Genomic DNA, 25,128 nt, shown 5'->3' with positions numbered 1-25,128 from the left:
ATAAAAATTGCTGTTGACTCATAATTTTATTAAAATAAATTTAAAACACAAGACTCAAAATTCTCACTTTAAGAATGTTTCCACTGCTTGTTAAAATGACAATCTATTTCTAGAATTTTTCCAGATTATTAACCAAATGGATAATGAGTTCCTAAGACTGCTGAAACTAAATTATTAAAAGAATCCCCGTCTGTACTAACTTCATGGGTTTTGAAGTTAAAAGCTGTCATCTTGCTTATGCCAGGGCTCAGCAAATCTAACAGACACACTGCAAGAGTCTGTCCTGCTGACACCAAAAGAAGGCTCATGAGTTACTATTACTGCAGTCAGGAAAACACTGTTGGTAACAAACATCTGTTGACCTAATGACCTGGTTGATAACAGAAGGTGTAAAATTCTTAAAGGGTCAGACTCTACAGATGAAGTGACTTCGCCACGGGGCAAATTTCTAAAGACCCTTGGAGTGTCACTGAATAATTAGTGGTTGGAAGAAAAAGGAGTTATATTATTCAAGCCAATAGATTTTGCCAAAAATATTCCTTTTAACTTCTCAATCACAGAGGCAGAGGAAAAAGTCTGACTAATATTGCTAGCTGATGGAAGTAGCTAGCTAGCACTGATCAAACTCCAACTCTTCTATAGACTACTTATTTTTGAGATAGGTGCACTTAGAAATTATCCTTAATCACTCCATAGTTCTTTACCAAGGATAGTATCAGAATCTCAAGGAAATATTTCTAAATACACATGTCCAGGCCTTTCTTGATTTATTTCATCAAAATCTTCAGGGAACAGCCTAGTCTTGTAAATTTTTTTTATAAACTTTCCCAAGTGATTGTGGTTTTCACCAGCACAATCTAGCTGAGAATCAGCGCAGCAAACATTCCAGTCTCATCTCTCACCCACATGGCCAATTCCTTCTCTTAGTTGAGGATTTGAAGAAAAAGAAAAGTATAAGAGGTAAGAGTCATCAAAACAGAATTAAATTTTCCTGGGTAAATAATGGTAGAACAGGAACTAATAAACACAAAAGGCAACCTGATCTCATTGTTTATAAACCCCTTACTTTCCATCAAGACCTTCTAGATTGAGAGCAGAGTCCAGACTCTTATCTAACTGGCTGTTTCTGCCAGAATAGGATAATATTTCTGTTAAATATTTGTTCTTCTCTTTTCTTTCCAACTTAATCACCACATGTTCACTGCTGATCTGATTTCTGCAAAGTCTTCCTAAAATTGATATCTAGGCAAGTCTCCCATTCACTCAATCTCTTTCTCAAAATAACAACTATTATCCCTGAAACTGAAAAGCACCTTACCGAAATATATAAACTGAAGGGGGGTTAAAAAAAACCCCAAAAACATTGGGACTTCTGCGGTGGTCCAGTGGCTGAGTCTCAGTGCTCGTAGTGTAGGGGGTCTAGGTTCAATCCCTGGTCAGGGAACTAGATCCTGCATGCTGAAACTAAGACCTAGCACAGCCAAATAAATATTTTTTAAAAACCCTCTTTCTTGGTATACCCCAACTGCCAAAATTCCAACTTGATCTGCATTCTTCACCTGCTCGCTCCTTTGCCTCTCCTTTTAGCCTAAGAAGCCTTGGACAATGAGAGAGAAATCATTTTTATATAAATCATTTTTTCATAAAATTGGAATGTGTTAACAGCAGTAAGATTTCTATTATGTTGTCAAATGCTTGTTTGAGTTTTAAGACAAAGTCTATTTCCAAGGCAAATTTTGCTTTACCGTGTTATTTTAGACTAATTAGAAAAAAAAATTTTTTTCAGTAAGGGAAAAATACTTGGAAAAAGTTTTACCTTTAACAAGTGCAGTGTTATCACAAATATCTGCCATCAACACAAAAATGAATGCTTTGCTCTCTAATGCTTCTTGAGCAATATCGTGATTTAAAGTGACATCTTAGACAATCAAGTGCTTTCAAAATATTTTCACTGAGAGAAGGCTGGAGCTTCCAAACAAGGAACACTGAGCCCAACTGTGAGAGTCGGGGAGCTCTCTCTGCAGCTCTTGGTGAGGCTGCAGCCACAGGAGAAAGAACAGGAGGGGCAGCTTCACCATCATCAGCTGCCCACACTCAGCTGCAACCCTGCCGAGCAGTTCCCCAGGGTTGAGTGTGGGAGATCCACTTGTATCTGGCGAACCAAGTGGTCACCAGCACAAGTGAACACCCTTGCTGGGTGTCAAACATGACCTGACCCATGTGACCAGATCTCAGAACCGGAGTCCTGGAGGGCTCAAGGCTCCAGGCCTGCTGCCTCCCCGGCCCACTTGCACCTCCCAGCTCCCCCTGCTGGGCACTGGGTCTCCTTCCTCCTACCCCCCCCCCACCCCGCCCCCAGCAGCTGCATCCATTCCCTAGCCCCTGGAAGCAGCCAGCCATCACATCACTTCACTCCCCCCAGGCCTTAATTTTTGTAGGACTTGAGCCTACCACCCACTCCTGAGCACGTTCTAGTGGGAGAATCTTCCTTCTAGGGTAGAAGGGTGGCTGAGAGAGAGAGCTTTGCCCTTTCTGTGGGCTCTGACGTTTTCCACCCACCCTGACTTGGCTTTGGAGTTGTTTCCATGGTAACAGGGCCTTGCTGGACACTACTCAGTCTACGTATTTACATACTGTTATTAATAAAACACTTCTGGTTTAGAAAAATGGTTTGCAAATATTTTGTCAATAAAGTTAGTTGAGCTCTACCTTGTTCCTGGCTTCTATATTGGCGTTATAGGAAAGCAGCTTTGCTGCGAGGGATATATTCTGGCAAAAGACAGCATAGTGGAGAGCGGTGTTGCCATTGATATCCACGACATTGGGGTCGGCACCATGCTCCAGCAGAAGAGTTGCACACTCCTCTTCTTGGCATTCTATGGCCTGTCAGTGTTGTGCCAAGAAACAAGAGAGTGAATTCTAGGAATTCAAAATACATAGTCCACAAGCTTCACCAGTTCCCTATATTTCAATGAGATAAATTCGTTTACTCTCAGTAGTTAAATCACATCCATCTCATGTGGACACGGTTCGCTGCCCCATACCTTCATCAGCGCGGTCTTGTTTTCACTGTCACAGAGGTTAAGCAGGCATTTTCTCTCCAGGAGGAGAGCGACCACCGCTGAATGGCCATAGGCACAGGCCAAGTGGAGCGCAGTCCTATGAAAGCAAGAGGAGTTTTTAGGAAACTGTAGTGTTACTGTTCCAAAACAAATAACTGTTTGTGTGATTGAAAGCACTCAATAGCATAGTACTCCTATCCCTCTGAAACAAATATTTCATTTTTCTTCTGGAGAAAGAGCAGCACATATTAGTTTAACTCCTCTTACACAGTAAAGAAAGAACAGTCTACTTGAATAGAATGCGTGAGACCTTGAGATTCAGCTCAACTTGGGTTTAAATTTGACTTTGTCACTAATTAGCTGTCGCTCACCCTCTCTGTACCTCAATTTCCTCACCCACAAAATGGAGAGAGAGTAGTAGTTATCTCACAGGACACTGCTGCGATGCTTAAATGAGATCCACACACAGCGTTTAGAACCATTCCTCGCATAGATAACAGCTAGCAATTGTTAGATTGTATTATTATATTTACTACTATTACTACTATCTTACAAGGACAACATATGAATGAAGTCAAAGGATATTACACCTCCTTTGCAGATATGTTTTGAGGATTAGAGACAACATTGTACTTCGATGATTCTAATATGCTCATTTTCTCACATTTTAACGTCTCTGACATTGGAATATAATTTATAATTCACAGTCTTTGCAACTATAAATTGTAGCATTTTCGTTTGTTCATTTCTCTTTTTTCCTGTTGGTCTAATTCCCATGAGGTGTTTTCGTCTAAGTTTGCTTTAGAGATGATGTATGTTATATATTATTACAAAATACAGGTGCACAACACAATGATCCACTACTGCATTTAAAGGGACTATAAAATATTAGCTGTATTCCCCATGTTGTACAATATATCGTTGTAGCTTGCAGGATTTTAGTTCCCTCGCCAGAGATGGAACCCTGGCCCCAGAGCAGTGAGTCTTAACCACTGGACAGCCAGGAAATTCCCAAGATTCCCTTGACTTCTGAAAAGGCTGAAAGTGTCACAGGATACCAATCCTCACAAAAAAATTCTAAATTAAATTGAAAATGACAAATTATTTTTATCTGTGCCACATTCCTATTAGTGCCAGAAAGACAAATCCTGTCTGCTCATCCAACTTCCCTACAGACAGCTTGATCTACAGAGATTTTTAAATTTGGGGGTTGCTAAATCAACTTTCAGATTTCTTTTCTTCTTTTTTTTTGGCAGGGGGTAGGTGAAATCCAGGAAACTCCAGAATTGTTGCCTTTGAAATCATTTTTAGAAAGGTCTCTGGGGTGGGATATATGTATACTTACAATTGATTTATGATGTTGTACAGCAGAAACCAACACAACATTGTAAAGCAATTACCATCTAATTAAAAAAATATTAAAGTTAATAAACAGTAGAACTAGGGAAAAAAGGTCTTTGTCAGCACACAGAAAATGTATAGATAGGAATTTCAGTTTTCTTCTGGCACTTTTCTCACCCTGTGTATTTAAAATTTTTGATCCATACTCCATCTGAAACTTGTTGGGGAGATAAAAATCTAGTTACTTTTTTCTAAATAGTTACCAGGTTATTTCTCCACCATCTATACATAATTTATCTTTCCTAATAGAAAATGTCACCCAGCAAATTTTGATATCTAAAGGGGCAAATCTTTGCCTACTACACAAAACTTTTAATTTCATCACAACAATTAAAGACAGCATGTGTAACCCAAAATCTTTAAAATCACGATATGTTTATTGGTTTAAATATGGAAAGACCATATAGCCTAAGAAAATGTCCTCCTATTCAAGGACACAGCCAGCTTCCTACTTCAAAGCTGTCTTCTAAGGTCCTTCAGCAAAGAGCATATACACATAAGTGTACACTGATATAAAATGGATATTGAATTGTAGCTGAAGAATTTTTAACCCAGAAGTTGACCTAGGGATTATTTTTCTTACTATGCAGTTTTTTTGTAATATATAACATTATGGTATAAAAATATGTACATTAAAAATAAGATGCTGACAACATCAAAAATCTGTCCACTGCCAATATCCCCAATGGACGATCCATGGGAAGAAGAGTTTTCATAAATCACATGAGAAAAACAATGTGAGAGCCAGGGAGTTTCAGAAAATTTCTTGAGGGCTATAGAACTTGAGAGCTCTTGCTGCTGCTGCTGCTAAGTTGCTTCAGTCATGTCCAACTCTGTGCGATCCCATAGATGGCAGCCCACCAGGTTCCCCCATCCCTGGGATTCTCCAGGCAAGAACACTGGAGTGGGTTGCCATTTCCTTCTCCAATGCATGAAAGTGAAAAGTGAAACTGAAATTGAAGTCGCTCAGTCATGCCCGACTCTTAGCGACCCCACGGACTGCAGCCTACCAGGCTCCTCCGTCCATGGGGTTTTCCAGGGAAGGGTACTGGAGTGGGGTGCCATTGCCTTCTCCTATTCATGAGGAGATTATGTTAACACATGTATAACAACAAATGAAGAGGAGGAGGAAGAAGAAGGAAAAAAAGATGCTATTCATGTTTTATTTCTGTTCTGTGATTACTGATATTCAGTTAAATCACTTTAAAACGACCAGTAAAGTGCTCTATAAGGGGAATTATAAGCGGATCCTAAACCAGCTAAGGCTTTTGCAGCCTATCAAGTCTAGGGTGCTGGATCCTACAAAAGTGTCTGCAAGCCTTGGAGGGGAAACTCACAGGAGGGACCCCTGCCAGGCCCTTCCTCCCCGCTTACCTGTTCATCTTGTCCTTGTCGTCCAGGCCATTCTTTCCGAGCAGCAGAACCTGCTGCACTTTGGCTACGTTGCCTACACTGGCAGCTTTGTGGATCTTTCCGAGGTCCCTGTCTCGGATGTGGTACCCGGGCTGGAAGCTGGTTCTATGATGACCTCTGTCTCTCCCCAGGATGGTGAAGGAGCCTAAGGGCGACTTGCCCTTCTTACTCCTGAGGTCAAAAATCTTCTTCATCGCAGAGCCTATGGGCTCCAAACACACCTCACCTCCCCCTCGGCTCTTCACGGTCCCCTAAACCCAACACAAACACTACAGGTAAGCCAGAGCCGTCCCGCCACAACCTCCCAGCTGGGAAGCTCAACGGTTTGGAATCTTCCATCCCAGAATGATCGTTGCTAAGCGACACCTCTAAACACATTGCCCGTGTGCCAGAATGCCCAGTACTGGAAGTGCATTTTTTGAAAGAAACAAACAATATCAACAAGCCCTTACCTAAGGTAAGAAGGAAAGAGAGGAAACTGAAATAAACACAGAAAGGAAAGTGACATTACAACAGATACCTCAGAAGTAAAGAAGCATAATCATAAGGGGCCATTATTATTGATGAACTATTACAAATTGGAAAACCTAGAAAATAGATAAATTCTGAGAAACATACACCCTGTCAAGACTAAAACAAGAAAAAATAGAAAAACTCAACACTCCAGTAACAAATAAGGAGATTCAAATATTAATTTAAAAAAAAATCCCAAACGTTAAAAGCTTAGGACCAAATGGATTCAAAGCTCAATTCTACCAACATTCAAGTAAGAATTGAAAGTAAGACTATGCATAAAAAACACTTGACAAAATTCAAAACCCGTTCATGATAAAAAAAATTCAATAAAATAGAGATTTCCTCAATATAATAAAGGCCATTTATGAAAAGCATGAAAAATGAAAGTGATAGTCGCTCAGTCGTGTCTGACTCTGCTATGCCATGGACTATATAGTCCACAGAATTCTCTAGGCCAGAATATTGGAAGGTGTAGCTTTTCCCTTCTCCAGGGGATCTTCCCAACCCAGAGACAGAACCTAGGTCTCTTGTAGTGCAGGCAGATTCTTTACTAGCTGAGCACCAAGGAATCCCAAGAATACTGGAGTGCGTAGCCAATCACTTCTCCAGTGGGTCTTCCTGACCCAGGAATCGAACCAGGGTCTCCTGCATCGCAGGTGGATTCTTTACCAGCTGAGCCAACGGGAAAAATAGTCTACTTGGGAAAACAGCGTCTGATAGTAGGAAAAGCAGGGACCAAGAGGCTTTGACCAGGATGGCTGCCATCTTTAAAAGAAAAAAGCCCTCTGTCCTGTGGCTGATTCATGCTGATGTTTGGCAGAAACCAACACAATACTGTAAAGCAATTATCCTTCAGTTAAAAATAAATTAAAAACAAAAAAACACCTCTCCCTCAACTATGCTGCCCCCTTCACCTGCAGCCTCAACGGTGCTCAGCCCACAACCGAACACCCTGAAGGAGCTGCCCAGCCTCACTCTCTCCTCCTCACCACAGCCTAGATTTGCTCCCTCACTCTGGAGTTCTCTCTGCCACAGGAGTCGAGAGGAGCCGAAATCAAATGGCTTGCCTACGAGTGAAGGGGGAGAGCTCTCAGCACTTCAGGTCACGGGTGCTAGATGGTAAGGTTCAGAGAAAGCTGCCAGTGACGTTACCAGGGTGTCACATGGTGAGGCCACGAGCTGGATCCTCACTGGAGGGAAAAAGAGCTCAAGAGCCTCAGTCCCTGATCTGTCCCCACAGATGGGGAGGGGGGCGAGTTGACGTGCATGCAGTCACGGGCTGTAGTCACTTCCTGGTGGGGAGGGGACTCCTGCCCTGTGTCTGTGCGGCTGACACACTGCTCTGATTAAACGTATCTCAGGTGTGAACAGCTGGAGTGGATTGTTCAACCTGCCTCAGCCTGGCTCCCAGGAAAGAGCAATGAGCTTTTCCTCTCTTCCCAGGTAGTGGCTGAGGCTGGGAAGAAGCAGGAAACACACATTTGCTCAAGAGCACATTCCGATCCAAACTCACAGTATAGTGTCAACCTCTCATTTCTGATACCGCAGGACAGGCAACAGCCAACCTGAAAGGTGGTGAAATTGGCCCAGGTCTGAACCTGGGTGTGTGTGGGGTGGAGAGAGAGGATTCGTTATCACGGACATGGCTGTTTCCAGCCCATGAATGAGGCTGAGGGATGGGAGAATTATTTCTCCAGGATCGAGGCAAGTGCAGCCGGCAGCTCCAAGCAGTCCTTGGGCTGCTCTGTCCACATCTGCTCCCTGGTTACTTTCTGAAGCTGTCAGAGCACAAGAAATCTGTCTAAAGGAAAGCGGGATGCTGGCGTTCAGATGCTTAAATAAACCACACCTGTAGCAGGGCAGAACCCAAGGGCCATGTCTGGGTCCTCAGCTTTGAGAAGAGAGATCATCGTCGTATGTGGATAAGACAAAGCTTGGGATGCTGGAATCCTTTTGAATTATTATTCTGGCGCTGCCCCTAAATGAGCCTCAGATATTTCAACCAATTTATCTTCTCCATTTCTCTGCGGATCCATGGATCTATCTCCTGTCTACTGTGATCTCAGCCTGCAAATTAGACTGTTTTCCTGGGGAGGGAGAGGGATAGCCCTCACCCAGCAAGGCTGTTCCAGTACTGATTTGGCACTAATATAAACTAACCCCCACAGTGATAAAGAAAAACCAAGGGTGCAGCAGAAAGAGTCAGATTTTGGTGGCAGGCAGGCCGTGCGTGTGCAAATCCCAGCTCAAATATTAAGTTTAAAACCTCAGCCTCAATTGTCTCATCCAACTTTATGAAGTTGTGGGTGATGGAGGTTATCACAGAGAGTGAAGGGGCATTTTGTTAAGCGTACACGCGGCAGCGGCCACTACTCTTGTTTATTTGTGCATGATCACTGTTTCTGCAGAATCAGGGATGCGCTGTCACTAGGTGGAATGCTAGTCTAGTAAGGGTGGACACTAGGTATAATCAAGGCAAGGCTAGGGAGGAAGGAGGGGTCCAGCTGCTCTGGAGAGTGGGCAGGAGGCAGTGGGCCTGGGACAGGTGGGCACTGGGCCCCAGACCCCAGGGTGGTGAGTAGAGGAAGGCTAATGATGAAGGTTCTCGACTGAAGAGGAGCAGAACTCAGGCCTGAACACGTCTGCCTGGACAAAACAAAGTACCACTGGACCAGGGCCAAGGAATGTGCTGCTGGGGAGGGGACAGAGGGGAACCCATCTCTCTGGTTCCTCCAGCAGAAGGTGAGTAGCTGCTCTCCTCGGGGAAGGTTAAGTAACCTCACCAAAGCCACTCAGTGAGCGATGGACGCAAGGTTGAAAAGCATTGTCTTTCCTACTGCATAGCACAGGGCACTCTGCTCAACAGGTTGTGGCAACCTTGGATGGGAAGGGAGTTTGGAATGAACACTGGACTATGTGTATCTTTTTGAATTATAGTTATCTCCAGATATATGCCCCAGAGTGGGATTTCTGGATCATACAGTAGTTCTATTATATTTCAGCTTTTTAAGGAATTTCCATACTGTTCTCCAAAGTGGCTGTACCAATTTACAGTATTACCAATACTGTAGGAGGGTTTCCTTTTCTCTACACCCTCTCCAGCCTTTATTATTAGTAGACTTTTGGATGATGGCCATTCTGACCAGTGTGATGTGATACCTCATTGCAGTCCTGTCATGCATTTCTCTGATAATTCGTGATGCTGACCATCATTTCATGTGCCATCATTTCATGGCAATCTGTCTATCTTCTTTGGAGAACTGTCTATTAAGGTCTTCTGCCCATTTCTATTTTTTATTGTTTTGTGTTGCCCATTTCTAAATCAGGTTTTTGGGTTTTTATTTTTTTGACATAGAACTACATTTGTCTATTTTGGAGATTAATCCTTTGTCAGTTGCGTCCTTTGCAAATATTCTTTCCCTCTCTGTTAGTTTTTTGTTTTTGTTTCCTTTGGTGTGCAGAAGCTTTTAAGTATAATTAAGTCCCATTTGTTTATTTTTATATTTATTTTCAGTACACAAAGACAAGGTTCAAAAAGGATAGTTCTGCAATTTATGTCAGAGTGCTTTTTTTTGGCTGTGCCATGCAACTTGTGGGATCCTAGTTCCCTGATCAGGGATCGGACTCAGGCCCACAGCAGTGAAAGTGCCAAGTCTTAACGCTTCAACTGCCAGAGAATTCCCTCAAAGAGTGTTCGGCCTATGTTTTCCTCTGAAAGTTTCCATTTAGGTCTTTGATCCATTTTGAGTATATTTTTGTGTATGGTATCAGAGAATGTTCTAATTTCATTCTTTTACTGTGCCTGTCCAGATTTCCCAGCACCACTTACTGAAGAGGGTTTTCTCCACTGTCTATCCTCGCCTCCTTTGTCATAGGTTAAACAGCCATAGTTGCATGGAGGGAATAGTCCACTTTATGTTGTTGAGTCCTCCTACCCCAGATCTGATCTTTCCATCCATTCCAGTGGTTTAAGGTTTTTCTCATTCAAGCACGTAAAGTAAAATAAATGTGCAGACGGATGGAGGGGAGGGAGCGTGCAGCAGCTTCAGGAAAGCAGTTGCCACCAGGAAGGGGAAAGAGGTTGGCTGCAGTAGAACAGGGATTGGGCTTCTGTCCAAGATGCTGTAACAATGACCTTAACACCTCTGCACGTTTGTGTAACACATATGAGTGCTTCCTATAGAACTATTTTTCTATATATTTGAAATATTTTAGTTTAAAAAACATTTAGAAGTTAATCGGTTTTAATAGAAAAGGATTTTATTGCAAATACAGTGACTTCATATTACAGTAGTTTATTCTGATACATCAAATGACCATACTTTATGTATATCTTGGATATAAAACTATACTTTTTTCCTTTTTTTAAAAAAAAACCATACCATACACTTTCCAGTGTGATGACATTTCAATGAGGAAAAGATTGCATTCACAATGGATACCATCCTCCCTGAGTCCACAGCCCTAAAATACCAGCACTGTCTAAACTCCCTCGTGGTGGAACAGGCCCTGACAAAAAGGCTTCCTTCCTCTACCCCTTATCGCCAGCTGAAAGTCACAGAAAGTGCAACGTTTCTGGAGTGTCTATACCGATCCACCAAAGAGAATGCCAGTGACTAAACCCATAGCACTAAACAGTAGAGCCCTGACTTTGCACTTGAACCTCTGTAGCCAAGGTCAGAAGTGCAACATTAAAATTGCTTTATTTTACCATTTACCTTGCTGAGAACCCCATAATTTGTTTTGCTTGTCAGTAGCAAAATTTGGAATATAACTCTGGAAGTTACCCAAGGACCACTGAAAAAAAAAAAAAAAGTAGTCTTTTCCAACCTGTTTCCCCAGCATCTGGCACACAGACCTTCATTAAATGCTTGTGAGATAAACCGGATCACAATCCTCGTCTATCCAGGGGTGTACACCAGCGAGCCACAATAAGCTACAGCGTCACAGTGGTTTACTTTAAAGATGTTCTTTCAAAACGAACTCCAGGAAGAAAAGCAGTCTACACAGCGAGGGATGCTGTAGCAATCTTGCTGAGTAGTTTGTTGAGAGCGCTAACTTTTTCTTCCAAGAATCGGGATTTTTTCTCGGCACCTCGTTGCTTCTCTTCGGTGACTTGAAGTGCTTTTGCCAGGTGAGCATTTTCCACATAGAGCTCCTTGAGCAGCAGATCAGATCGGGTGTTCTTTTCAAACTGGAGAGGGGAGAAAGCCACAGTGTACCGCACGTCTAACGCAGCCACGCTACGCCACCAGCTCTCCCTTCCTATTCCTCCATACACGTTCAGACTAGTTTGGGGAACCTTACAAATCAGAGACATGTTGGATGCAATGACAGGTTTTGTTATCCTGGCATGAGAGAGGAAAATGACGAACTATGTGGTAGAGAAAATTTAAGCCAACTTTGTACAAATTGATTTATCACGAAATGAAGACAAAAAGACCCAAATGTGGAGGCCTGCAAAAGACAATGAGGAAACTTTCTAGAGTACCCAAATGATTGCCTTATCTCAGTGTGCTCTGCAGGCCCACCATGTCAGCCAAGACGCACCGAGGCACCTTGGGTGCCACCCACACGACACTGACAGGGGCTTCAGCGATGGGGACACAGGATACACTAGTCAAGATGCAAAGACGCAAAGGTCCCGGCTTTGGGCTTTGAAAGTCCGTGCTGAGCTCACGCACTCAAGTAGCTACCGAGCAGCTCTGCGGGCCAGTGCTGCCCGGCCACGGCCCCGCTCCCACAGGCACATGTTCTAATGGGAGGAGCCAGCAGCGCACGCAGGGTCAGGTGGCGTGTTAACAGAGAACCCAGGCGGGGGGCACACGGCTGAGCCTGAGGTGCACAGAGAGGCCTGAAGGAAGCATGGGGGCGTGGGGGAGGCTGCCTGGCGCACACCTCCAGGGCAGGCCGGCGCATGCGCGGTGGCAGGACCGGCCAGGAGGCCCGTGAGGACCGCAGAGCCGCCACGCCGGCTGGGCAAGGGGCCGAGGGCAGGGGCCGGGTCCTGCACAATCTTGGGGCCACCAGGGAAGCCGCTGTCTACTCTGGGGCAGGCCGGCAGCTCCGACGTATCTAAGGAAGACTGCTGCTGCTGAGGGGCTGGCAGAGGAGACGAGGAGCCCAGCTGTCTGGCCCAAAAGACGGGGCGCGGGGCGATGGGAGCTCTGCTCCGCACGGAGGGCCGCACTGAAGAGTGAGACGGGCCCCTGGGTGGGCGGGCGGCTGGGAGCAGACAGCTCTGAAGGGGCGCCTGTCAAGGCAGCAGAGAGCAGCAGAGAACTCGCTGGGAGGACCGGGGCTCGGGAAGGTGGTGCTGAGGAGACCGGAGAGGGGGCGGCAGAAGCGGGGCTGGGCGAGCTGAGCGCTCGGCCATTTCTCTGGGACCTTCTGGTCTCACGGGGACACAAGCCCAAGTCACAATTGAGAGGAGGGGAGAGGGGCTGGGGGCCAGAGGCAGAGCGGAAGGGGCCCCCAGACAGGGGTGTGGGGTAAAGGCGGCAGTTGGGACAGTCCACCCCTACCCGCCCCCCCAGCCTCAAGATTTACTTGGGGTTGAGGTTTTACCAAGAGTGACTGGGGGGTAGGGGAGTCCAGGAGTCTGACGGCTGGGAAGGAAAGTGAGGACCCTGGGACCGAAAAGGTTGGAGGGCGGTGGTGCCGGCAGGGCAGGGGCTACACAGGTGGGCAGTGGGGGTCTGGAGCGGGCAGCCTGCACGGAGTGACTTGAACTGGGGACCCGCGGCTCAGGGTGCTGCAGATAAACCACATTCGGTCACTGTGGAAGACAAGTATTTCCACAGATGCTCACATTTTGCTTCCTGGAGCGCCAAGTGGACCTCATAGGACAGCAAGGCCTCTCTCCCCTCTCTCCCTGCCCTCCTCTCCCCTTCTCAGCACTTCTGCAGGACACAGGGTTCTCTTGGGTCCTGTCTCCCTCATTAGCTACCCGGATGCCCAGAGGAGGCGTCCATCACTCACCTGTTCCTTCAGCTCACCCACTTTCTCTCGGAGGAGCACTTCCATGTTCTTCAAAATCATTTCCACCTCCTCCACCCGCTCTTCTGCTGCTTTCAGCTGTTTCTCATGCACTTCCTGAGTAAGAGGAGGTGAGAGATCAACACGCGGGAAGGCAGTGGCACCCCACTCCAGTACTCTTGCCTGGAGACTCCCAGGGACGGGGGAGCCTGGTGGGCTGTTGTCTATGGGGTCGCACAGAGTCGGACACGACTGAAGCGACTTAGCAGCAGCAGCAACAGCAGAGATCAACACGGTACGTTTTAAAAAGAATCACCTCAGGCTTATTTACTTTAGAATGGAAATCAGCTGAAGTGTACAAAATCTGAGTATCTGGCTAACCTTTCATCCATAGGGAGGGATGGTTAGAAATGTCTCACAAGCCACAAAGCTGTATTTCTCACTGTAGTGTGAGCGGATAAGAGACTCTTTGTCCTAGGATTTTAATCCTAAATGACTTAAAGTTGAGTTTCCCCAAACATGGTAGCCTTTCTAGAGGATCTCTGACTAAATTTCCTTTGTCAATAATCTGTCCTAGCACAGGTTATCTCCAGCACAACGTGCTATAAGGCTGTTCTTCGTTAGAATTTGTGTTTTACAAATGTCAGACTTTACCCACCTTTCCAATCTCGCACAAATTCCTTCCTCAGGAAGGCACCTAGCCCTCTGCCCCTCCTCACCCTCCCACTGACCCATGAACTTTGAGGACCCAAATGTGCTTCCCCAGGGTCGCACTTTGAGGTGCTCACTCACTGATGCCTGAGAGACTGCTCTGAGGTGGGAACCACTGCCACTGAGGTTGAAAGAAATGGAAGCACAGAGTTAAACCACTTGGCTCAGGTGGTGGAGCCAGGATCCAGTCCCCCGCAGTGCACGCGCTGAGCCACTGTTCTGCTGCCCTTTTAAGGCAGCAACATGTTTCTACATGTGAGCCTGGCACACAGCAGGGCTCCCCAAGTCCATGCTGTCACTGTGCTGATCTCCTGTCCAACCAGCACCCCACACCCCTTTCTGCTTTTAAACATGCCAAGCACAGCCCACCTCAGGACCTCTCACCTGGCTGCACTCCCGAAGAGCTAGCCCTGCCCATCCCTCTGTTGTGGCCCTTCTATCACCACCTTTCAGACCTGGAAGCAGGTCACATGTGTGGCTGGCTACAGATACACGCAGCCCAGAAAACAGGCTGGGGAACTTCAGAATCGGCCGCTCAATGCCCACCAGCTCCCAGCGGAAGCCGGGTCCTGTGGCTTCCATAAACATCCCACATAGTGGGAGGGCTGTTGGGCCGTCCTCCCCTTGGCACCAGAGAGCCTACCCACCCTCCCCGTCACCCCCAGCTGGCCCCCGAGCCCAGTCCCCACTCACCTGGGCCTCCTCCTGGAGCCGCCGTGCCCCCTGCCGCTCCCCTTCCAGCAGCCGCTGCAGCTCGGCCACGCGGCCTGCGGGCACGAGCTGTGCCATCTCTTCCCGCAGCTGCTGCACCCGCTGGGCGTGCTGCGACCGGGCCAGCCGCAGCCTCTGGGTGGCTCCATACAGCTGCCGGTGAAAAGGCACAGCGGTTGTGGGGTGACTGCCCAGAGCTACAGGGTCACCACCAGACACAGAACACTGCCTCTCTACCTGGCAGGCCACCCCACAAGTGAAGGGCATGTCCAGCAGAGCCCACGATTTCTAAAGAGTCCGTTTATCTGATGCCCACACTCCATTTCCTGATAGTTCAGACAGTAAAGAATCCGCCTGCAATGCAGGAAACACAGGATATGTGGATTTGGTCCCTGTGTTGGGAAGATCCCCTGGAGAAGGGCATGGCAACCCACTTGAATATTCTTGCCTGGAGAATCCCACGGACAAAGGAGCTTGGCAGGCTAAAGTCCATGGGGTTGCAAAGAATCAGATGGGACTGAGCGACTAACACAAAGTCCATTCAGGGGTGTTTCTGCACCCTGAGAGCCTGGAAGGCCTGCCTGTAGCCCTCCCTGTGACCTTGTACCGGATCCTGGGAGGATAAAGTTATTCTGTCCTGTTTACCCCCTGGGTTCTTTGCTGGGTTTAATTCCTTCAATAATGGGACCCACACCAGCCGCGTACAGCAGCCTCCCTCTAAATGTAGAGCTCACGCTCCTGAGACGGGCTGTGGCCAGGGCCCTGGAGGTGGTTGCACAGCATCTGGCGAGGTGTGGATGTGGACGGACTTGGCCACCTGCTTCTTGGGCACAGAACCCACGGGATCGCTGGCACCAGGCTGCCCAGAGCCTGGCCACTTTCCCTGAATGGAGCGCCTGGGAGCCACTTAAACACCGTTTACACCACGGGCTCCGGCAGCCTCGTCTGGAGCACACAGAACTGCCCTCTGAGACCCCGTGGATGGGAGAGGCGGCAGCTCTACCAGGGGCCCTGCTGAGGGCAGGCAGGGGAGGAGGGCACTGGCCACCCCAGGCAGGGGTGAAACTGTGAGCCACAGCCCCACTCCCTCACTGGCCTGTGTCACCACGTGTCTGAGGGGCCACCCCGGGCAGTTTCCCTGGACAGAACGCCAGAAGCACACCACACATACGGGTCCAGCGGATCAGCCGCCACACTACTGGGATGAAGAGAGGGGAGGAAAGTTCTCACACACCCTCCACCAGATGCAGCCACCTCCCCGTGGCTTTAGAGCTTCGGATGATCACTATGCAGTCACTCCAGCCCAGGTCTGAGTCCTGCACACCTACCTGGGCGCCTTGCTGCCTCCTGCAGCCGATGCAGTGCTTAGCTCTGAAGCCTGACCACAGGCCTTGCTGTCCACTCTCCTTGGCCAGGCAGTACTTCAGCACGGCCCAGCTGAGTGCCCCCGAGGCCCTCCTTGTAAAGCAAGGTGTGGGTGGAGGGGGGCCCTGCTCTGGAGAGCCCTGCTTGACTGCCACTTGAGAAGGCAGGATGTCCCCAGAAGAGAAGCAGGGCCCCTGCAGCCAGGAAGCCAGGGCCTCCGTGTTCTGGGTGCTGGGGTGGGGCAGTGAGCCCCTCAGATGATGGCGGACCTCTCCACCCTGAATCCAGACTGGCCCGGCGAAATGTGGGGCAGTGATGCTAAGGAAACCCCCGGCGCAGTGCTCAGCAGCCTGGGTGCTGCTGCCCTTCCTGGGTGCTTGGTTGCTACGCAACAAGGACCCGATACCACAGAGAGGCCGGTGCAGGTGCCCCTCCCATAGCACCCCGGGATGTCGGCCATGTAAGCGCCCTCTTTGACGCCTGGCTCCCCTGCTGGCCCTGTGACCTCAGGACCACTCCCTCCCCATGGATCTGGATGCACCCTCACCTCTGCACCCCTGATGGTCCCTAGATGCCCTGTAAGCGCCTTACTTCCCTCTGCATGCTTTCATCCAGGCATGTTTCAGGGGTCCTCATATAACTCACCAAATGTGACACCAGCTGCCTCACAGCAGCTGCTCCTGCCTGTGACAGCGGCTGAGTGCTAGGCATCCCCCCACCCCAGCAGGCATGGAAGCCTCCGGCAGCCCAGCCCTGCTGCCCACGGATGGATCTGTCTTCTTCACCTCAAAGGCTCAAACCAGTCCGGCAATTTCTCAAGGTTCCTTTTGCACTACGAACAGGGAAGGGAGCCCACAGTACACAGAGACACCTTGGAGAAAGTGCCTGCTGACAGTGGGGGGCTGGGCCCACAGGGGTCTGCCAGCCCCTCCTAAGACCTTGGACAGGGAGGGGTCTCACATGCAGACAGACCCTTCTGCAACCTGGGCCATCTGAGAAGTGACCTCTCACACCAGGTGTCCACAGCTAAGTCCAGGGGTCAGACCAGGGGCCAGGTGGGGAACCTGGTGCCAGGCTGAGCAGAGACATGAGGCTTAGAGACCCTCTCTCACAGCCCCTTCCCCCTGCAGACCCTGGCTCTCCAAGTGCACCCCATGTCTGAGTCCACCAGGGCCTGAGGCCCTCAGGGCACCACACACCGTCACCTCCCTCCTCTCCTCCTGCTCGAGCTCCTCAGAAGAACCAGCCCTGAGTCCCAGCACCTCTCGCTGGCAGGTACCCGCCACCCCTCCTGGGCCCACTCTGCTTACACCTGTGTGTCCCAGCCCGTGAGCTCCCTGCCTGCCCCCCACTGCACCTCTGAGCCTGGCAGGTGCTGGACAAGCGCAGGGCAGGGCATTGGCGGCACTGCCACACACACGCACAGGCATGTGACACCCGGGCTCCGCGGGGGCGAGGAGCTGGTCCCCTCGGGGGCTGCTCCGCCCGCGGCCTGGACCTCGGAGGCCACCTTCCGTGTTCCCTGGCTGCTCCACCTGCAGAGGGCACACCCAGAGGTGCTGCTATGGCCACCTGCCCTCATGAGGGAACAGGCACAGCCCTTCACATGGTTCACTCATGTTCCACCTGACCCTGGACAGGGCCTGACTGCGTCCTCGGCCTAGCTGTGTGGCCTCCGCCAGCCCCGCGATGCCCTTGGCCGGCCCTCTGATGTGCAGGCTGTCAGAGGCGAGCCTGACCCCCCTCAGCCCGGGACCACCGTGCACACCCACCTGGTCCCGACTCTCTTCAAGGGCCTCTCTCAGCTGTGACTGTGCCAGTCTCAGGTTCTGACGGTCCTGAGTCACGCGGTCAAGTTCAAGTTCAAGTTTTTGGATTTGGTTACCCTGTTTTTAAATGTTGGTTTCACAAGTATAAGAAGAACATTAGCAATGTGATACGTGCTAAATGCAGAAACTTCAGAAAACAAGAATTACAAATTTAAGTCATCCGTGATCACAGCACACCCAACGTGCTGTATCTCCTGGCCCTTCCTCCACACACACACATGCTGCCACCACGACATCATAGGCCATGCTTCCTCTCTTATAATGTCAGAGCATTAGACACCATTCAAAAACATGGTTTTTAATGGCAGCACCATAATTTACTGACTTAGTCAATACAGCTGATGTTTCAAAGCTGATTCCAATTCTGTTGTGCTATTATAAACACCAGAGCAATGAAAATACACTCAGCTAAGTCCATACACAATGTTCAGTAAAGTTCCCACAGCAGAATCATGAGGTCGGAGCACACCAATGTTCTTGACCACTCTTGATGTATGTTTTGCCATAATGACCTCTGGAGAGGTCATCCCAATTTAGGCTATCATCAGGATTTAATTCCTTTCTGCTACTTTCTCTAGAGGTACCAGGCTTTGCAAAAGCTGCTAAAAGTTCACACATTTTTCAGGGCTTGCTTGTGAAACCCCTCACTTTACCTGCAGGCATGTCACAGGCACGTCAGGGCTGTCCCTGGTCTGTTTTAGGCCAGGCTGCCCGTCCCTCCCTGACCCGCCCGCCATTCACCTGCAGCTCCTCCCGGAGCACGGCCTCCTCCAGTCTGTGTGTCAGCAGCTGGACGGTGACGTGATTCTTCTCACTTTGGGTCTGGTGGGTAGAGGCCTCCTCTCCGAGCTGCAGGACCCTGTGGTTGAGCTGGGACAGTTCATCCCTACACTTCTGACTCTGGAACAAAAAGGGAGAAAACACAGGTTGGAAAGTTATTTTTTTAAGCCAGCAGCATCCCAGGGGTCCTCAACCAGGGACACTCTTCTCCCCAGGGATGCTTGGCAATCTTTGGAGACCATTTTGGTCATCACAGCTGGGGGTGGGGTTACTATTAGCAACTAGAGGGTGAGGCGCTCGCTCAGTGTCCCCAGAGTGATGGGCTCTCAGGCCACCAGGCAGAGGATGAACTATGATCCATCCCCCAAGAAACAAATGCTGGGCTGGTGGAGCACTCACACCCCATCAACATCCCATCACTGCTCTGGAGAACTGGCATGATTTTCTTATTTCTCCCACGGTTATTTCTGACATTATCTTACACAAGTTGGAGGAAAAAAAAAAAAAAACCTAGCTAAACCTGAGGCACATGATTCTCTTAAAAAATCTGATCATTGTCATTAGACACAGCACACTGATGAAATGACCCACTTTGCAGAGTGTGGATGCTGGACGCTGGTGGTGTGGCCTGGGATAAACAGCAGCCAGCAGGTGATACAAGGAAGCTCGTTATCTCCAACCGTGTGTCACACGCCTTCACACAAACTGTGTTTTGCTCCTCTGCTTTTCCCTCGCAATTGCTCTGGAGGCTGAGGGTCTGAAGCCCTCTGTGCCTCGGAGCAGGGTTCATGCACAGCTAGGCGGATGCATCACTGTCGCGCCAGGGTGGGTGTTCCCACCTTATCAGCCAGGATCGGGTAGGCAGGCAGTGGTGGGAAGAGGTGGTTGGGAACTGCGGGTCTCTCCAGGGTACAGCAGGTGTCTGGGAAACCAGAGGTGATAAAAGCCCTCCCAGAGAGAGTGGGAACTCAGCAAGGACACAGGGTCGGCAGGTGGAAATCCACTACGTTTCTATGTCCTGACAGTGAGCGTGCAGAAACCCATGTGAGAAACAAAACACCATTTCCGCTCTGGCCTGGGAAGAGCTTGGAAGTCGTTACCCGCCCCTCCCAACAAGAACAAAGAGAAAGCTGAGTAGCTGAAAGCCAACAACTCTTCTGAGGCCCATCAGAGAACTGAAGTCACAGGGCAAACCAATGCTCTGAAAACCAGAAAGAAAGACAGGCAAAGAGCGTCACAGCTCACCAGGAGCCAAAGGCTGGAGGCCTAAACAAGGTGGCTGCTGTGGGTAGAACCGGGTCCACCAAGTCACCACTGTCTGGAGACAAGGCTGCTAGCAGGTAATTAAGGTTAAATGTGCTCGCAAGGTGGGGTCCTAATCCAATGGGACAGTGACTTTATAAGAAGACACAGTGAGAGGGGGCTCCCCACAAGCCTGGAAGGGCCTCACGGGAACCAAGCCAGCCCTGCCTTGATCGTGGCCTTAGGAACCTTGGGACAATAAACCCTGTAGTTTAAGCTGCCTGCTTGTGGCATTCTGTATCGAGCCTGAGTAGACTAGGACCGCGACTGTTCTGCAGTACACAGAGCGTTCTGTTCTCGGCCCACAAGGGAAACCTTCTTCTTTACCAGGTCGGAACCAGCGAGGGGAAGGGGATAGCCCACTGCAGCCCCCTCCAGCTGTTCTGACTCAGGGGCCCTCACCTACTGGACTGGCTAAAACAAGAGTGACAACACCAAGTGTGGGCAGGGATGTGGGGCAGCTGGACCGAGCATACACCGCTGACGGGAACATAAACTCTTAGTAGCTGCTCTGGAAAACAGCTGGGCAATTTCATATAAAACTAGACATGCAACTGCTGTACAGAACAGCGACTGCTCTCCTGGGCATCTATCCCGTGAAACGAAGACCATCCACACAAAGACCTGCCTGGGAATGTTCACTGCAGCTTCTGTGACAGCCCAACGCTGGAATCACCCAGCCATGCTTTAAAAGGCGAGCAGTAAGACAAGCTGGTTCCAAACTGGGAAAGGAGTGCGTCAAGGCTGTATACTGTCACCCTGCTTATTTAACTTATATGCAGAGTACATCACGCAAAATGCCAGGCTGGATGAAGCACAAGCTGGAATCAAGATTGCCAAGAGAAATATCAATAACCTCAGATACGCTGATGACACCACCCTTATGGCAGAAGGCAAAGAGGAACTGAAGAGCCTCTTGATGAAAGTGAAAGAGGAGAGTGAAAAAGTTGGCTTAAAACTCAACATTCAAAAAACTAAGATCATGGCATCCGGTCCCATCACTTCATGGCAAATAGATGGGAAAACAATGGAAACAGTGACGGACTTTATTTTCTTAGGCTCCAAAATCACTGCAGATGGTGATTGTAGCCATGAAATTAAAAGGCACTTGCTCCTTGGAAGAAAAGCTATGACCAACTAAGATAGCATGTCAAAAAGCTGACAAAGGTCCATCTAGTCAAAGCTATGGTTTTCCTAGTGGTCGTGTATGGATGTGAGAGTTGGACCATAAAGAAAGTTGAGCGCTGAACAATTGATGCTTTTGAACTGTGGTGTTGGAGAAGACTCTTGAGAGTCCCTTGGACAGCAAGGAGATCCAACCAGTCCATCCTAAAGGAAATCAGTCTTGAATATTCATTGGAGGGACTGATGCTGAAGCTCCAATACTTTGGCCACCTGATGTGAAGAACTGACTCATTGGAAAAGACCCTGATACTGGGAAAGACTGAAGGCAGGAGCAGAAGGGGACGACAGAGGATGAGAGGGTTGGAAGGCATCACTGACGCGACGGACATGAGGTTGAGCAAGCTCCAGGAGTTGGTGATGGACAGGAAGCCTGGCGTGCCGCAGTCCACAGGGTCGCAAAGAGTCGGGCACGACTGAGCGACTGAACTAAACTGAAGACGAGCTGTGGGACGTTAACGCCTTGGAATGCCATCGAGTGACAGGAAGAAACTAACTGTGGACGCACAGCAGGGAGCCGTGCTGTGTGAGGAGAGGCAGTCCCAGAGAGCGCATTCGGTATGGTTCCTTGTGTGTCACTGGTGAAATGGTACAAGTTTGGCTGTCCTCTGTCACCTTCATCAAGAGGCTCTTCAGTCCCTCTTCGTTTTCTGCCGTAAGGGTGGTGGTGGGGCTGGGATAGGTGGGCAGAAAGACAGGTGGCGGATGTAGCTGGGAATGAACGGTGTGAAGGGCCTTGTGGAGCTGCAGCTGGGCTGTGGAGACATGAACCTGCCCAGGGGATGAGACCATGTAGACCTGACACCCACATGGGAACAGAAGCAAAGCTGCGGAAGCACGTGGCCTTCCCGAGCGGTCCCGTGGTTAAGAAGCTGCCTTCCGAGGCAGGACACTCCGTTCCATCCCTGGCTGGGGAACTAAGATGCCACGTCATGGGGCCACGAAGCCCCTCCCCCAAGAAAAAGAACACCGCCCCCCCCCCCCAAACTGGGGAAGTGAGACCTACGGACTGCATCAATGTCAACAGCTTGACTGCGATGCTCATTAAGGGCTGACTTGCACCCCTCACACCCCAATTCACACGTTGAAGCCCAAACTTCCAATCCTGTACAGAGGGACTGCAGTTGGAGATGGGGTCTTGAAAGAGGTGATTAAGGTAAAGCGAGGTCGTGTGAATGCAGTATGATGGTGCCCTAATAAGAGGTGACGACACAGACGCATCTGAAGGAGGACCATGTGAGGACACAGGGAGGACAGCTGTGTACAAACCAGAGAGAGGCCTCAGAAGAAACCAGCCCCGCCCTGACCGGAACTTCTAACTCCGAGCACTGGGAGGAAATAAACTTCTGCTGTATGAGACCCTCAGTCTGTGGTGCTTTGCTATGGCAGCCCTAGCATACTAACACAGACACTAAAGTTTCATAAAACGTGACCACTGGGGAAACTGGACAAAGCATGTTTCTCTGTAATTTATGTGAGCCTGCAATTATCAGTAATAATTTCAATTTTTTAAAAAATTAAAAAAAAAAAAAGAATGCCACATCCAAGCTGTGTGAAGTGAAATGAAAGAAGCTCAGTCATGCCCAACTCTCTGTGACCCCATGGACTATATATAGTTCATGGAATCCTCTAGGCCAGCATACCAAAGTAGGTAGCCTTTCCCTTCTCCAGGGGAGCTTCCCAACCCAGGGACCAAAGCCAGGTCTCCCGCACTACAGGCGGATTCTTTGGCAGCTGAGTCACAAGGGAAGCCCTCCAAGCTGTGTGCTTCGGTACAAAAGCCGGCAAGTGAGGCCAAGTGCGGAAAGCATTTATTCACAGCGCAAAGGGAGGCCAGTGTGGCGGCTAGTGCTGAGCAGTGAGAAGGGCATTCACGTGCAGGCTGAAGGGGCCTGATCACATAGTAAGTCCATCCACTGAGGATGATGGAGACCAGGCTTTCCACTGCTAGAGGCGTAAGTGATAAACACAGAGAGAGAAAGCTAGAATCATCCCTGTGATATTGGAACTGCAGTTTGAATTTATGATTTTTGGTAGAGAGGTGTACAAATAAATATACCTGAAACCACGTGCATGTGAGCATAATAAATATACACTCCCTAGTTCCATGCGCTAACTGCATTTGGACACAGTGATGACCCCGGAGCCGTGAGCACCCCCAGTACCCAAATCTTGGTCTCCAAGTACCATTCTGAGCTAAAAGTCACCAAGGATTCCTTGGAGAAGTGGCTGCTTCCAGGGTTGGGGCAAGGGAAGTACCAGATGAACCTGGAATATCATGGGACACTAGAAAGTAAGGAAGTGCTCAAATAATGACCAGAACTCACCACGAGGGGGCTCTTATAGCCAAACCTGGGACACTTGAGCATGAAAATAAATACTGATGGTAACATATTATAACCCATTAAATAAACAGGGAGAACAACTGGGTGGGAGTTTGATGAAAAACAGGACATTCACATCATCTCAAAGGATTTTCCCATAAAATGTTCAGGAATAACCAAGGGGAAAGTAACTTTGTGAAGAAGCCTGGCCAACACCACCTGACCAAGAATCTAAGGACGTCACTAAAGCTTGTGTCCCCGGACAGGATGGAATGAGAAGAGGATATTCCCACATAATCTGAATCCAATTCTAAGGAAGTTCTAGACATACCAAAACAACTGCTTATCACCTTCAAAAGCACCAGGTCCTAAGAACAAGAAAAGGCAGACTGAAGCCACACGAGATCCCGGCTGCAGCTGACGGGGCCACAACCCGTCACATCCACACTGATCCCCCAACTTGGAGTGGGAGGGGGCTGATGGGCCAGCACCTCTTCTAACTTCCATAAAAATTTTCTGTGTTTCCTTTCTGTAAGTTTGAGATTATTTCAAAACAATAGAAAAGGGAGGGGGTGGTGCATCCGCTTCACACCAGGTGTCAATACTTAACCTGTGTGCAGAGCTCTTCCATCTCAGAGCAGGCCTTTTCCTTGTCTCTCTTTAAGACCTCAATTTCCTTCCTGTTGAAGAAGCAAAATTAACAGTATCACTGATGAGTCATTGCTCACCGTGGTCACCGTGCTGGCTGGTTTGTACACCTGCTCTCGATACCCTACAGCCACTGGTCTATCACTGTCCTGCACTGTTATTGTTACCGGTCCAACTGGATCCCAGCCTGGGAACCAGAGGAACCCTGCCAGCACCGTAAGAACAAACCCTCCACAACGTTCCTCAGTTGCACAGCACAAGTTAATCTCTCTCCAGCACGTGGGAGTGCTCTTCACATCTAGAAGCGTAACGATACACAGAGCCTTGCATTTGCTGACGTCTGCTGTCAAAAGGGTCCCAGCACCAAACCTACGGAAAATGGTTCCTGGAGGGAAGAAACCTTTCGGATTTCAGAACTGCTGTAATGTAACAGTGATCGCTGGTTGACTATCCACTCTGGATTCCACACTTTAATCGTCAGGCACTTTTATCAAATCAATACCACATTCTCAGCAGTTTAGAGCTGAGCTTATTTGTATTAAAAAAAAAAAAAAAAACCAAACCCTTCTTAGATGAGGCTCTGATAGTGAAAGCTGAAATCTAACGCCAAGTATCCTCTGCAATACACACAGCTCCTGCCTCAGTGCTCAGGCCCCTGCGCTAGACCCCTGAATCTGACACACTGAAATCCATAGACCAGGAATGAACCTTGGACAAAAGCACAGCTGAAATCATCATCAGGACAAGAACAAACAGATTCTACTGGCCCAGGAAGGTTGTAAGAGGCCCTCTTGCCCCTACAGGGATGCAGGATGCCTCCTCTGACCCTTGAGCACACTTTGGAGTATTCTGTAGGATGCCTGAGCCCTCCTGTGCCTATCAAGGCTGGTCGGAGGGCAGCACAGT

At 48.9% G+C, this 25,128-nt stretch overlaps 2 protein-coding genes across 4 annotated transcripts in view; both read right to left on the bottom strand.

The window, feature by feature from the left end:
* Positions 1 to 8,302, bottom strand: part of LOC102171438 (ankyrin repeat domain-containing protein 26) — an 81,840-nt gene extending 73,538 nt beyond the window's left edge. The window contains exons 1-6 of the mRNA XM_018056849.1: positions 8,242 to 8,302; positions 7,368 to 7,459; positions 5,838 to 6,127; positions 3,434 to 3,453; positions 3,045 to 3,238; positions 2,710 to 2,883 (exon numbers count right to left, since the gene is read on the bottom strand). Of these exons, the coding sequence (XP_017912338.1) occupies positions 2,710 to 2,883; positions 3,045 to 3,238; positions 3,434 to 3,453; positions 5,838 to 6,127; positions 7,368 to 7,459; positions 8,242 to 8,302 (831 nt within the window). The remainder of the gene's footprint in view (positions 1 to 2,709; positions 2,884 to 3,044; positions 3,239 to 3,433; positions 3,454 to 5,837; positions 6,128 to 7,367; positions 7,460 to 8,241) is intronic.
* The window catches only part of NINL (ninein like), a 122,025-nt gene continuing 107,527 nt past the window's right edge, over positions 10,631 to 25,128 (bottom strand). For 2 of the 3 annotated variants that reach the window (XM_018056940.1, XM_018056939.1), the window contains exons 18-23: positions 24,185 to 24,254; positions 18,728 to 18,886; positions 17,930 to 18,043; positions 14,775 to 14,945; positions 13,374 to 13,487; positions 10,631 to 11,586 (exon numbers count right to left, since the gene is read on the bottom strand). In XM_018056940.1, coding sequence (XP_017912429.1) covers positions 11,395 to 11,586; positions 13,374 to 13,487; positions 14,775 to 14,945; positions 17,930 to 18,043; positions 18,728 to 18,886; positions 24,185 to 24,254 — 820 coding nt within the window. In that variant the 3' untranslated portion in view covers positions 10,631 to 11,394. The remainder of the gene's footprint in view (positions 11,587 to 13,373; positions 13,488 to 14,774; positions 14,946 to 17,929; positions 18,044 to 18,727; positions 18,887 to 24,184; positions 24,255 to 25,128) is intronic. The other variant, XM_018056941.1, reaches the window with a different exon arrangement.

This window comes from Capra hircus, chromosome 13 (genome assembly GCF_001704415.2).
Source record: "Capra hircus breed San Clemente chromosome 13, ASM170441v1, whole genome shotgun sequence".
NCBI lineage: Eukaryota > Metazoa > Chordata > Mammalia > Artiodactyla > Bovidae > Capra > Capra hircus.
Note: the sequence above shows the minus strand (reverse complement) of the source record. Positions and strands in the feature narration are given on the sequence as shown.